The sequence below is a fragment of the Gilbertella persicaria genome, assembly GCF_025201335.1.
Source record: "Gilbertella persicaria strain CBS 190.32 chromosome Unknown B0P05scaffold_51, whole genome shotgun sequence".
Taxonomy (NCBI): Eukaryota; Fungi; Mucoromycota; class Mucoromycetes; order Mucorales; family Choanephoraceae; genus Gilbertella; species Gilbertella persicaria.
In genome coordinates this window covers 148,856-163,043 of record NW_026252012.1, presented here as the reverse complement: position 1 = coordinate 163,043, position 14,188 = coordinate 148,856, and the positions used below count along the sequence as shown (strand labels likewise).

Genomic DNA, 14,188 nt, shown 5'->3' with positions numbered 1-14,188 from the left:
AAAACAAACAAAGAAAAAAAAACAAATGAACCAATTTATATTAAAATAGAAAAAGTCCGCCCGCCCGCGGCCATGTCATTTGCTTTGAGCTGTCAGTTTACTAGAATCATGCCTTAAGAAAAATGATTTATACCGGGATTTTTACAGGAGAAAAAAAATAATGATATGTTTTTTAGCCTTTTTTAGATTGGCAACACGATTAACATAACTGGACAAGGACCAAGTATGTCCTTCATAGGTTAATAAAAAGCCTATTGACTCTTGAGACAATGAAATTCAAGCCCTGTTCCTTTTTTAATGCATAAATATGAAGAACAAGTAAGCCGAGGTTATGATGAGAATGACGACGACAATGGTAATGATAAGCTGAGAAAAAAAAATCACATTGTTGTCGAAAAATCCTATTATTAGATAAGTAAAAAGGGTAATTATTGTTATTATTATTATTAGCATTATTCAGACTTCTTTTCTTGAGCTTTTTGTTCCAAAAATTGAGCAGATTGTGAGTCTGCTTGCATCTTGTTGTACTTGTTCATGAATCTCCAAGCGAAAAACAAGGTAGCGAGACCAGCCCAAAACCAAGGATTTCTATTGTTATCATTATTTAGCCACTTTACAAGTCATATCGTATAATTTCTTACCTGAATGGTGAATCAACTTCAAGCATTTCAACTTCATAAATGACAGCAGTGTTAGCTAATTAAAGAAGTTTGAGTAACGTTAATTATTTTGTGCTCTGAGAATTTACCTGGAACCAAGTTGGGAAGACCAGTTGCTCCATAAGCTAGGCAACAAAGAAAACAAGTTCAGTATCAACGACACATTTATAGCGTGACTTACCGAGGTCAGAAGGAATGAGTAACCGGCGAATTTCACCAACGCACATGCCATCAATACCTTGCTCTAAACCTTTCATTATTTTATCTCTACCTATTTTGGTTTAAGCCTTACTGGGATTTCATTCTTCTGGGTATATATACTTTACCAAGCTTGAATTGTACAGGTTGTTCAGAAAATGTGTTTTCATAAAATTCCTCGTTTCCCCAAGCTCGAGCACGATAATGCAACTTAACTCTTGCGTTACTTCCAACTTTTTGCTTGCACTTTTCTGGTCTTCTTAATACACCTACCATATATTTTCTGTTTTAATACGTATCTCATGTAAAACGCTGATTCTGTTTACCTCCCAGAAGCTTTGTAGGTTGTTCCAGTTCAGCTTCCGCATTATTAGCACAAGCATAAGTGATTACAAAGACGAATGTGACAGCAATCTTATATAAAGTCGTGACTAGCATGATAGCAGTTAGAAACAAGAAGAAAGAAAGAACAAAAAGAAAAAGAAGAAATAGAAATCAACTTTGAAAATAAGTCTATTTGGAAAGGATAATTTACAAATTTAGTAATAATGTCTATTTGGAGTCGCTTGATCTGTCATTGGATACTTCTTATCAATTTGTGTTATTGTCTTCTAATAGATAATTCAAAATAAAATAGAGTAACATTTAACATCTTTCTATATACATAGATCAAAAACAGACAATAGTTCTGACATATGCACAAAACATGTATTATTTTCTTCTTTTTGCTTTTTGGCAGGTCAAGCCAAAGATTAATCCTTTTCTGACCAGTACAAATTGAATTAATAAAGATTCAGCCTTTTCTTTCTGATTCAAATATTTAAGTAATACTCACATCAAATAAAACTTTGAATCCAACTGCTTCTGCTTAAACAGAATTAGCGTTTGCTTACTTAGACACGCCTATAAACGCTGCATAGCTTAAGCAAAGTTTTCTTCCTAAATTAAGCTAGGTCTAAATTTGTAGTTGTATTTACTTTGTCCTAACGAAGAGTTTATGTATTAAATCAAAAGCGCACGAAAACGAAATATCATTAAAACATCTAGATTACAAACGCTACTAAAAAGAACAAGACATGCTTAATGATACAAATAAAGAAAAATCTCTATAATCGAAATTTGGAGTAATACCTTAAGAGCTCTTCTCTTATTTTATCTTGCAAATAAAGCACATTTCTCTATAACGAAATCATAAATATTATCCTTTCAATGCATTTCACAGCCCCAGGAGGAATTCTTTAACCAATACATGTACTTTTGGAAACATTGATGTATCACTGGCAGATATTCGAAAATTGGTAGATGCTTCAAGTCTTTTTTTTAGTAATTCAACGACTGCAATATTTCTGAACAGAAAGGCTGTTTAGTTTGCTCTATTGCATAAGGTTTTGAAAAATTAATTTGTGGACTTGTCAGTGCACAACCGCTGTATCTTTTGACAACAAGATCAATGCATCTTTTAATCGTGAATTTTGTAACCATCCCTTACAAGTGTTTCTGTATCCCAAAACAATAAAAAGAAAGTGTTTCTTTTCTTGTATTATGCAACACAGTAGATCTTATTTTCTAAGGTTTGAACCCAATAAAGAACGGAACTTATTCCAAGTATGCAAGCTTTGATAGTTTCTGTTTCTTTCTTGCTGATTTTGGTGTCTAGAAGCATTTAAAAAAGAAGAAACATACCTTGTGTTCACAATAGAATACTCACGAATATTTATACAAGTTTTCTACATTAGGATATTTAAGTTATACTTTACTAATATAACAAAATGACTGATACCTATCAAAAGAGAAAGGATACTCGATTTGAGGCGATCCTCAAAAGCTTCATTGTCTAAACTGCCTATTTTAATGCTACAGATCATAATTACACCGGGACAAAGAAATTGAGTCCCATAGAATCGGGAAAGCAATTTTGAAAATAAGGTTTCTGAGCTCATTTTAATTGGCCATAAATTCAGGTACGCTTAAACTTCGTGTTTATGACGTACCAATGATTTGCTGCCATCATCACTCATAAGAAAAGTCAAGAAGAGAAAGCAAGAACATATCGGATTATCGGAGGAGATTAGAGTAAAGGCTCTAAAAAATGATTTGGAACTAACGAAAAAAAAGAACAGATCCGAATAAAAAAGATATGACGACCTTGAAGAACAAATGGTTCACCAGTGGCGTTCTTTTTTAGAATCCATGCTAAGAATAATAATGCATCCCCTATTCTTATCCTTGTACCTACAAGTAACGGGTAATAGAAGGTACTCGGCTCATGTCTTACTGCAATAAATCTGGTGATTTTCCTTTGACTTTATTTTCTGTACTGTTCTTGTTTACAAACATTCGTGTGAAATAATGGAAAAAATGGCATTTGCATTGAAGAGCCAAAAAGAGACTAGATAAACCATGTGGAAAGATATTGACAAATAAAACACTATGACCTAAAGTAAATATATATTATTAAGCTGTAACGAGATCAATAAAATAAAGTTATTGTATAACGCTTACTTAGCTGGAGAAAGATAGCTGATGAAGACTTATTCAATCATGTGGTTGTATATTCTCTCTCTACTATGCAAAGCAAAAAATAATACAGCAGATACCAGGTTATGAATGATATTCATATACAATATTGTTGCTTGTTACTAGAATTTAATCAAAAATGTTTTCATGAACTCATGAAACAAACACTGCTCTTTATTCTAAACTTTGTATCACGCTGACATATTTAGAGGCTTCCATAATCACGTATGAAAACAAATAAAGCTCGAAAAAGAAGCGAAAAAAAAAACAAACTCAAAACTCCTGCAGTAATAATGAAGCATGACTCCAACCTGATCATTTTTTATCTGAACATCTCTTCTTTTTTTCACTTGCTTTTTATTTGGCAGAGGAAAATAGCTTATTTTAACTTTGTGGCATGCACACATGTTCTTAAAACAGGTCGTGAGCAGAGAGGCAGAGTAACAAAAATTGCCTTTATTATCATGGGTTTGGTAACTCCAAAAATAGAATATGGTTGTTGAAACGGCCAGACTCTAAATAATGGAAATTCCTTAAGCTTTTGTCATGTAGTACACACTTGTAACTATACAGAGTTGCCTCCTGGTTTCATTCAAAGTCCAAGATTCTATGTTTACTAATCCGTTCTTATAAATATAATCATAATTGATTTGGGTTTAATGAATATTTTAATTGTAACAGTTAGATCAAAATGTTACAGAAAACAAGAAACCAAAAAAAAATGTTATTGTCTCTTTTTTTAATGTTTAAAGTGATACGATATCTCAAAAAAATTAAGCATTTATAATGACACTATTAAATTACTGCAGTTTGTTTTTTTAGCCATTTAAGAGCTTGATGTATCAGAAAAGAAAAGAAAAGTGATACAAAGGAGGCACAAAATGATTATGTAGTAGCATGTCAAACGTAAACAGTGGGCTAAAAGGCGTGTATCACATCGGCATAGTTATCTAGAAGGCAACCTTATTTGTGGACATTACAGGCAACAAGATCGAATCGCCAAATGTGTATTGCTTCTTGTTGAATTAGATCTTTTTCTTTTCTTGTTCTCTTTTTTTTTCTTTTGTCCTTTTTCTTTGTTTGCTTCTTTAGCTTTAAGAGTAACATTGATTTCCCCCCATACTTTAACATAATACAAAAAGAGGAAACATTTATACATATTTTCAAAAAAGCTTTTTTCATAAAAATTATACATACATTAAAACCAAACAATAGTCTCTGCTTGTAAGAAGAAAATCCAACCATATGTTTGATAAAAGCGAAAAATTCCCTGAAGGATGGTTCTTCATCAAGAATCACAGTAATGGCTATGTATTAATGGTCGACAATGAATCACAGGAAACTGGTATCCCTATTGTTCTTTCAACTTTACGTACAAAAGACTACAGCGCCCAACTCTGGCGCTATGATCATAATGGTTATCTTGTCAACAAGAAATCTGGTCAAGTGATGGATGTTGCAAAAGGTAAGTAATTCGTACGCTACACAACGGAAATCAATCCGAAACACAGCGGTCATTAAAATTCGTTTTCGTGATTTGTGTTCCTAATTTGCATTGAATATAGGTACAGCAAAAGCTGGCGTCGACATTGTACAACAAGTTCAATCGACTAGTGTAAAGGAAGAAAACAACTTCCAAAAGTTTGGCCTCTCTCCATATGGCCATATTTATTTGGTCAACAAACCCTCTTTGATCCTTGGTATCAAAGAATCATTTTTCTCTCGCCGTGAAGGTCTCCATGTTCATCTTCAATTGATCGATAAACGTCATCTTGACCGCAAAGAACAACGCTGGGACTTTGTACTACCTGTCGTTAAGGAAGTTCACGAACCTCTCAAGAGAAGTGCTAGCTCCAAGAGCACTACCTCCACAAATGTCAAGGTTCCTGCTGTTACTCAAATTAAGGAGGATGGTAATTCAAAAAAAGATAATGAAATCAGAAAGCTAACTTATTTGACTAGATGTTCGTTCTGTTCATTCTGCCGCCGAGTCTACTGCAAGCATTGACCAAAACGAAGCTAATACAGTTCCTACAGGGTCTTTCCCCGATACTGCATTCTTCTTGAAATCTGATGCTGCTGGTCTCTATATCAGCATTGAGAATGCAAGCTCTATTTCCTCTGGAACTCAACTTACACTCGAACTTCTTCGTAAGAGAAACTATGAAAGTCAACTCTGGACATACGACGCTTCTTCCCATCGTATTGTCAACAAGTTTAATGGTCTTGTACTTGGCATTGCTTACAACCATATCAAGGATGGTGCCGATATCATTCAGACCACTTTATCAGCCTCTAACGATAAGACACAAGCTTGGACTTTGTCTACTGAAGGTGAGATTACTTTGAAGCATGATCCCAGCTTTGTTATTGGGTTCAAGGAAAGTTGGTTTGGTAGTCGCGAGGGTGCTCATCTTCATCTCCAGAAGAAGTCTAAGCATATCAATCAAAAATTCACTGTTGTTTTGCCAGTCTTCAAAAAGAGCACAGAAACTACTGTCAAAACTGAAACTCGTGGTGTTTTCCCTGAAGGATGGTTCTTTGTTAAGAGTCAAGCGCGTGGTTTGGTCTTGACTGTTCTTGAGACTGGTGTGATTGCTGCTGAAGTTGCTGCCTCTAAGCTTGACAAGTCTAATTATTCTCGTCAACTTTGGAAATATGATTCTGGCTTCATTGTCAACAAAGCATCAGAAATGGTCCTTGATGTTCGAGGTGGTAAGTACTTTTCTTGAGACTAAGAGGATTTATGTATTTATAATTGTGGTTTATCATCATTAGGTGCTCTCAAATCTGGTGCTGGTATCTGTCAATATACTCGCAAAGAAAAGGACAACGAAAACCAACAGTGGGCCTTAACTCCCGATGGTGCTATCTATCTTCAAGTGAATAAAGGCCTTGTTTTGACTGTCAAGGAGAATGAAGCTGTTCGCTCCAAGTTGTACTTGTCAGAACGAAAGTCTGGACACAAGGAGCAATGCTGGAACTTTGTACTCCCTGTTTTCAGAAAGAAGAGTAAGTTATTACTAAATATGGAATTACTAAAGTGCTAAAATTAACCGTGATTTAGCTACTACGGTTACAAAAACCACTTTCCGATATGCTACTTATCCCTCTGACTGGTTCTTCATCCGATCTTACCATCAAAACTCCACTACTGAGTCTCCTTTGGTCTTAACTGCACATGAAAAGTCTATCGAATTGAGATTATTGGACAAGGAAAACTGGCATTATCAACTCTGGACTTTTTCTTCTGGCAAATTAATTAATTATGCTACGGATCTTGTGATTGATGTTAGCGGTAAGTGGCAAAAAAATATTACATTCTGGGAAGACAAACTTTAACACTTTTTTGTAGCATTTACTGCAGGCGCAGAGTTGATTCAAAGTAAAGCTTCTAGTCAAAAGTGGTACATGACTACTGATGGCTATCTCTTTTACGGATCTTCTGACTCTAGACTTGCTCTTTCAATCGAGACTCAAGAGCAAAACAAGTATCGCCTCACGCTTTCCGACCACAAATTCTCTCAAGAATTCCGCTGGGGCTTTTTGATTCCCAAGTTTGTTTATCGCTCTGGTATTCAAGTCCTCACTCATTGGTCCGTCGCAGTTCTTAAAGAGTGGCGTGTTACTACTACCACTACTAAGAAGATCACTCATCATCCCATCGCTGAATGGCCTCAAGGTGAATTCTATATTCGTGGCCCCGACGACCATGCTTTGACTCCTGAAAAGTCTGAATTAGGATCAAGACTCATTATGAAAAAATTAGAAATTGACCAAAGCAGCATTTTCAAATGGACTTTCCGCAATGGTTATCTTGTGCACTGTGCAACGGGTTTGGTTATGCGCGCTCAAGGTAAAAATAAAATTTCATTTCATTCGTGTAACAAATTAAACGTATCACAATAGATGCTTTTGCTGAAGGAAAAGGTCTTGTATTAAGCTCAGAATCAAAAGACGACATTCACCAACTTTGGACTTTAAGAACTGATGGATCAATTATTTCTAAAAAGAATGAGCAATTCGGTCTTGGGCTTGTCGAAGTCGATGGAGTTTGGACTATTTGTATTACTACAACTACTTATTATTCCTGGAGAATTCTTTACGGAAGATATGAAACTCGTTATTCTGAAAAGGACAAGAGAGAGATTTCATATCTTGTTGGTTTCAGAAGAGTTGTCTTGACTACATGGACTCTCCATAAGCGTAAGTACTATAGTGTGTGCACCAGGAAAATAACATTATTCGTTTCGCAGACAACAATGTAGAGCGCAAGTTAGTTACTCACTCATATGGCGTCTTCCCTCAAGGCTGGGTGTTTATTCGCTCAAAGTGCGACGACAATCTTTTTGTTACTGTCTCTGACAAGAAGAAGGGTGCTAAATTAATTTTAGCAAAGTTAGACTTCAAGAACTTTAAGCGCCAATTGTGGCGATACCGCGAAGATGGATGTATTACCAACTTTGATACTGATTATGTCATCGACGTAGCTGGTGGTAGACTCTTCTCCAATGCCAATATCATTCAATGGAGTCCCAAGTTCTTACGTTCAAGCCGTAAAAATCAAGTCTGGAGTCTTTCTGTTGAAGGTCACATTCATCCTGAATCAAACGCTAATTTGGTTCTTAGCACTGCTGGTAACCATGCTAAAGAAGGCGCCGAATTGAAGCTTATTAAGCGTGGTGACTCAAGTCTTGATTATCAGCAATGGACTTTTGCTACTCCTGTATTTAGCAAATGCACTCATACCAGTTATGCCGCTCAACAAGCTAATAAGGATAGTCTTGTTTTAGAAAAAGTTGGTAACAGTTGCTCCGTCGATGTATCCAAGGCAGAAAAATATGAACGTGTCAACAAACGTGTCATGATTCGTCGTTGGGGTGTTTTCCCTGATGGCTCATTCTTTATTCGTTGTGCTTATGGCAAAAAGAATTTGGCATTGACAGTTGAACGTGATGAATCTTCATCTTCGTTTAGAATTGTCATTCGCTCATTGAATTTCAAGGCTTATAAGTGGCAACTTTGGACTTATAAAGATGGTTATTTGGTCAATGAACAAACTGGTCTGGTACTTGATGCTCAAGCTTCCGAAGATATTGCCATTGAAGGTGAGCAACCTCAAGTCTATCTCAAAGAAAAGGCATCCAACGAGGGTCAATTCTGGGACCTTGGTGTGGATGGCGAGATTCACTTGAGATCAAATGAAAGATTAGCTATTGGTGTTGCAAATGCTGAGGATGCATCTGTAGAAGGTGCTCGGGTACGTATTAAAAAAATAAAAATTGTGCACACTAATGTAGGGGACAAGGAAGTTACTTCCTTGAAATCTGATCAATGGTTGCGCTGGTCGTTTACCAAGCCTGTATTCGGCAAGCGTACGATTGCTACTACTACTACTACTACTGAAGGTGAATCTGCTCTGGAAGTTGAAAAGGTGGAAGAACAAGCTGTTGTTGTGAAAGAAAAAGATGAAGAAATCAATGACGATGACGACGAAGATGAAGAAGAGGAAGAAGAAAATTCTATTGAACAAGAGAATGAAGAAGGCGAAGAGAGTGAATACGAAATTCAGACACCTGTCCAAACACCTTCATCTTCTACTAGTACAGTTGGATCTGTTTCTGGAGTTGCTGTCGTTGCTGCAGGAACTGCTATAAATGTAGCTGCAGGCACTTCTGTCAATATCGTCTCTAGTTCCCCTACCACTCAAGAAGATTCTACTGTTGCAACCGTCACTGCTCTTGAATCTCCTAAATCTGAAATGATTGCTACTGTTGAGACTCCTGCTCAAGCTAGTTCAACCGTTAGTAACACACCTACAAGTCCTATCATTAGCCCTAAAATTTCACCCAAGAAATCTAACTCCTCAAAATCTCAACGCTTACACCGTAAGGACTCTTTCCAATTGGAAGAAAACTATATTCCTACTGGTTTCGAGAAGGTTGTTCGTTATAAGACTCATCATGGTGACTTCCCTGAAGGCTATTTCTTTATCAAGAGCTCTTTGCATGGTTTTGTCTTGGATATTATCGGTGATGTTAAGGAGGGCTCTCCTGTAGCTTTGACAAGAATGAGAGCCAGTGACTATGCCAGCCAATTGTGGTCTTACCAAGACGGATTCTTAGTCAACCTTAAAGGACAAAACTTGGTGCTTGATGCTGCTAAGGCTGCTCTCGTAGCTGGTGAACGTATCCATCTCTCTTCCCGTAGTCCTCCTACCGAAGGTGCTGAAGACCAAACATGGGAACATAGTCCTGAAGGCTTTATTCATCTCAAGACTAGGATTTCATTTGTTTTATCTCTTAAGGAAACTAAACGTTCTGATAAGTACTCTCAAATTGATGTCTTTGTCCAAGAAGCCAAGAGTCTTGTTAAAAAATTGGCTCGTCCTGAACAACATTGGGAAGTCTTGATTCCTGCTTTAATCCCTGTCAGCCAAGGTGAATCTGGTGTCAAGATTATTGAATCTGGAAAGGTTGAAAAGGTCACAAGTTCTGCTTCTGCTATCATTTCTTATAAGTGGCTTAAGGAAACTTATTGTCACAAGGTTACTGCCCAAAATCAATGGCCTGAGACAGAAGGTTGGTTTTTTATCCGTTTTGGTACTGACAAGCACTTCCTTGCTTCTGGTGAGACTGCTCAGAGCCAAGTTGGTCTCTATGAAATCTCTGAAAATTTAGACTACAGAAGATTCTTGTGGACTTTTATTGACGGCTATTTAATCAACTACAAGTACTTGCTTCGTCTTGTTTTGAGTTCATGTAAGTTAATAGTATTTAAGTGTTTACGGATCAATACTAAATTTATTTATTTATAGCCCACAGATGGATTTTGTCTAACTCTCACAGTACTTTAAATCAAAAGTTCTACATTTCTGCTAATGGGTCTATTTCTGTCCGTATTGCCAAAATTATTTACTACATTCGCTTTATTCGCACCAAGTCTGGATCTTACATTTTGGATGTTACATCTGATAGTGAATGTAAAGAAGCTCAAGGATTGGAGTTCCATATTCCTGTTATTTCTGATGTAGAATACCAAAAGAAGGCCGTTACAGCATTCTCCTCTGCTACTACTTGGATTCGCAAACAAAAAACTGATTGGGCTGCTTTGCATGCTGTCACTTCACGTAGAGGCGTATTCCCTGCCTCTACTTGGTTCTTTATGAAGGTCGTTTACAGAGGCTCTGATGACTTGGTTCTTTCAGTTCAAGAAGGTAGCTCAGAACTTGTCTTGAAAAAGTTGGACTTCAAGACTTTCAAGGAACAATTGTGGACATTCAATGATGGCTTGTTAATCAACTATGGTAGCAAATATGTCATTGATGTCGAAGGTAAACTATTTAAAATATTCGTTTCGAACGTGTTCTGATTATCTTCATTAAATAGGTAAAGTCTCCGTCTCATCCAAGATTGTTCATAAGGCCGAGGCTGGTGTAAGCACCCAAAAGTGGTTCTTGACAGCTGATGGACGTGTAGAGCTTGAAAGCCATGACTTCTATACTCTTGGTGCCCACAAGTTAGAGCAAGGTGCTAAAGTGTTGTTGAGTTCTTCGAGAACATCTAGTTCTGTCAAATCTCTTCAATGGAAGTTCTCTACTCCTGTCTTTGGAAAGAAGACTACCTCCACTTCTACAACTATGCCACCATTCTCTTCTGAACTTGACATCACTCAAGCTGTTGAACAGGGTGCTGTCATCTCTGGTATTGAAGAAGTCTCTTCTCCTGCTAGCACTCAATTAAGAGTTGCCCCTACTGCTAAGCATTACTATGTCATCTATCGCGAGACTCGCTTAATTATCAGCTGGTGGAGAATTATCTTTATTCGTAGACTCTCTAACTGTCGCACTCAGAAGGAGTACCTTGAAGCTATTGAAGAATACCGTAGAATTCTATATGGTCGTTTCGCTCAATACATTGAAGCCAATGGATCTTCTGTCAGCAAAGATGAGCTTTTGGCTTTAGAAAACACAATTCAAGAAACTAAGGACACTTTAGAAATGCAGGTATTCTCCAAGACCATTGACCATTTGAATACGCTGAAGTCCGATGACATTGTTGACACCAAGAAGTTTGATGTGTCTACTGTAGTCACTGAATCTTGTCAAAAACTTGACAAGAAGTACGAAAATATTGTAAACAATGACGATAAGATTACCTCAACTACAATAGATACATCCAAATCTACTGATGAGAACCAATCTGAAGCTGAAACTACAAACAATTTACTTGTTACTGTTGATACTGTTCACATCACAATTCGTTACTGGTTTAGAACATTATACATTCGTATCTCTGAAGCTTCCAAGAATGGTGCTAAGAAGGATGAAATTGAAGAATTGGTCAAGGACTCACACCGTGAACTCGAGACTAAGCTTAACAAGCTCAAAGAGTCCACCAGTACTACCTTAGCCAAGACTACCTCTATCGATCAAGAGTCCAAGAAACAATTTGAACAATCTATTATCGATATTATTGATTATTCCAAGTTGGAAATTGGTCAATTCGTCTCTAATGTTGATGTGACAACTTTAGCAACTGATGACAATTGGAGAAAGACTACTGCTATCATCAATGACAATCTTTCTTTGAAGGCCCAAGAAACTAAGAACGTTGTTCAAGAATATAACTTACCTGTTCAAAACAAGGTAGAGGCACCCAAGGCTGACGAAAGTGAAATTGAAAATTCAAAAATTGAGGTTGTTACTTCTTTGGCCGAGTCCAAGGCCTACATTACTACTTGGTACAGCAACATTTCAAAAGATATCACTTGGGCACTTTCTCAACCCAACACAGATGCTAAGAAAGACACACTTACTCTTGTTGATGCCGCTGAGCTTGATATTATGACCATGTTTGATGAAACAGTAGCAGCCCTTTCTATTTTGTCAGGTAGTCTTACATATCTCACTTGGTCTGAACGTCGTCGTTTAATTACATACTACATCAACATGAAGACAACTATTTTGGCAAACCTCAAGAACTTCAAAACTTCAATCAATGATGCTGATAAGGATGATATCGTCAAATTCTGTAAAGATGCTTTTGGTGAAGAAGAACAATCTGATGTCTTGAAGCACATTGATTATATCTTGGAAACCGCACAAATTACAACTACAACTAAACCTGTAATCGATGCAGTTGTGAAAGATACCGAAAAAATTACAGTTGGAGCCATTGTGACAGAAAAAGAGACCTTGATTAAGGACAATGATCTCACTCGTAGAGAAAAGACTTCTGAAGTCGATGTGGCTACCCATGGCTCACAAACCGTCAATGTCGGTGTTGTTGCAGGAAGTGTTGTCAGTGGTCACAAACAGAACGTAAAAGACTCCAAGAAAACAACTGATATTGACAGACACACTGCAAGCATTGAAATAGCTCAGAAACCTGAAGGTGTCCAGATTGATTATGCTCATGCTGAAGACATTGCAGAGGCAAATGTCACTGTTAAGCAAGCAGACAAGGTGGCTATTACAACAAGTGAGAGCGTTGAAAACAAAAGCACTCTCGAAGAAAAAGACAAGAGCAGAGGCAACGTAGAAGTCAATGTTGAAGAGGTTGACACTGACAAGGTCAATGTCATTGTTGGTGAGAAGGACACCGTAGTTGAACAAGTCGAGACCACCACTACCACCGAATCTGGTGAGGTTGTTGGTGTTGTCGTTGACAAGAAGGACACTAGCAAGGTCGACATCGTTACCAAGGATAAGGATACCGACAAGATCACTGTTGTTGGTGAAAAGGACACTGTCATTGAACAAGTTGACACCACTACCACTGCTGTTACATCCGGCACTGTTGACGTTGTTGTTGACAAGAAGGACACTGACAAGATTGATGTTGTTGTCAAGGACACTGACAAGACCAAGAAGACAGACACTGACAAGACCAAGAAGACAGACACTGTCACTGAAGCAATCAAGGTTGGTGCTGTTGGTGCTGCCGCTGGTGTAGTTGCCGGTGTTATTGCTGGTGTTACAGCTGGCTCTGATACTACCACTACTGAAGCTGACAAGACCAAGAAGATCACTGTTGTCTCTGAAGACAAGAAGACTGATATTGTTGCTGTCGCTGGCGAACAAGTCGTTGGTGAAGCTGACATTGGTTTCATTACCATTGAAGGCGACAAGAAGGTTGCTGTCTCAAAGGGTACTGAATCATGTAAGTATATATACATATAATAGCAAATTCAGTGTTATACTGACCTTATTCTTTCTTCATATAGTTGCCACTGAAGTCTTCAACAACTATGAAAAGGTCACTGAAACTGCCCACGGCTGGTACATTGGCTTCGTTGAAAAGGTATCTTCCTTGGTTCAAGGTGGTGAACGTCCTGAAAAGGTCAACGCTGTTATTGCTGAAGAAGAGGCTAAGCTTCAAGTGATCCTTGATGAAAGCAAGCAACAATTGACCACCTCTGACTCTACTGTTGTTACTTCCAACACTGATGAACTCGTTACTTTCTATGACAAGCTCCAAGATACCATCCAATCTCAAGTTGCCACTGTCAAGACTACTGTCCAAGACAAGTACACTCAAGGTAGCGATGCTATCACCAAGATTGATCTCCATGGCACTAAGGACGAATTCAAGAAGGTTGTTGGTGAAAAGCTCATTGAAGCCAAGACTGAAGTGATTGAAACCGTCAAGACAGGTGCACTCAAGGGCACTGAATCTGTCACTGTTGATGTGGCTGTCGAAGAGGCTGACACTGACAAGGTCAATGTCATTGTTGGTGAGAAGGACACCGTAGTTGAACAAGTCGAGACCACCACTACCACCGAATCTGGTGAGGTTGTTGGTGTTGTCGTT

General features: G+C 37.7%; 3 protein-coding genes across 3 annotated transcripts; 1 reads left to right on the top strand and 2 right to left on the bottom strand.

Annotated features, from left to right (window-relative positions):
• B0P05DRAFT_558686 (uncharacterized protein) lies at nt 1-1,399 on the bottom strand. The gene is made up of 6 exons (XM_051580168.1): nt 1,184-1,399; nt 986-1,126; nt 841-930; nt 749-784; nt 642-696; nt 1-588 (listed from the first exon to the last, which is right to left on the bottom strand). Exons 1-6 carry the CDS (start codon nt 1,293-1,295, stop codon nt 453-455), a joined length of 570 nt encoding a protein of 189 aa, XP_051430958.1. The 5' UTR covers nt 1,296-1,399; the 3' UTR covers nt 1-452.
• Nucleotides 1,400-2,517: 1,118 nt separating this feature from the next.
• B0P05DRAFT_558682 (uncharacterized protein) lies at nt 2,518-3,112 on the bottom strand. The gene has a single exon (XM_051580167.1). The coding sequence runs from the start codon at nt 2,795-2,797 to the stop codon at nt 2,585-2,587; it is 213 nt and encodes a 70-aa protein (XP_051430957.1). The 5' UTR covers nt 2,798-3,112; the 3' UTR covers nt 2,518-2,584.
• Nucleotides 3,113-4,619: 1,507 nt separating this feature from the next.
• On the top strand, nt 4,620-12,860 carry B0P05DRAFT_574919 (uncharacterized protein; the record flags this gene model as incomplete). Its single annotated transcript, XM_051581609.1, has 11 exons — nt 4,620-4,839; nt 4,940-5,287; nt 5,337-6,089; nt 6,153-6,386; nt 6,442-6,672; nt 6,730-7,230; nt 7,284-7,580; nt 7,631-10,135; nt 10,192-10,707; nt 10,763-12,769; nt 12,829-12,860. The coding sequence occupies 11 exons, from the start codon at nt 4,620-4,622 to the stop codon at nt 12,858-12,860; spliced, it is 7,644 nt and encodes a 2,547-aa protein (XP_051430956.1).
• Nucleotides 12,861-14,188: the final 1,328 nt, after the last annotated feature.

Bases quoted from the DNA above. Each gene is read 5' to 3' on its own strand.
- B0P05DRAFT_558682 (XM_051580167.1), bottom strand. From the start codon at position 2,797: ATGAGCTCAGAAACCTTATTTTCAAAATTGCTTTCCCGATTCTATGGG.
- B0P05DRAFT_558686 (XM_051580168.1), bottom strand. From the start codon at position 1,295: ATGCTAGTCACGACTTTATATAAGATTGCTGTCACATTCGTCTTTGTA. The intron at 1,127-1,183 runs GTAAACAGAATC...AATATATGGTAG, and splicing joins ACCTACAAAGCTTCTGGGAG to GTGTATTAAGAAGACCAGAA. The intron at 931-985 runs GTAAAGTATATA...AAACCAAAATAG, and splicing joins ACCTGTACAATTCAAGCTTG to GTAGAGATAAAATAATGAAA.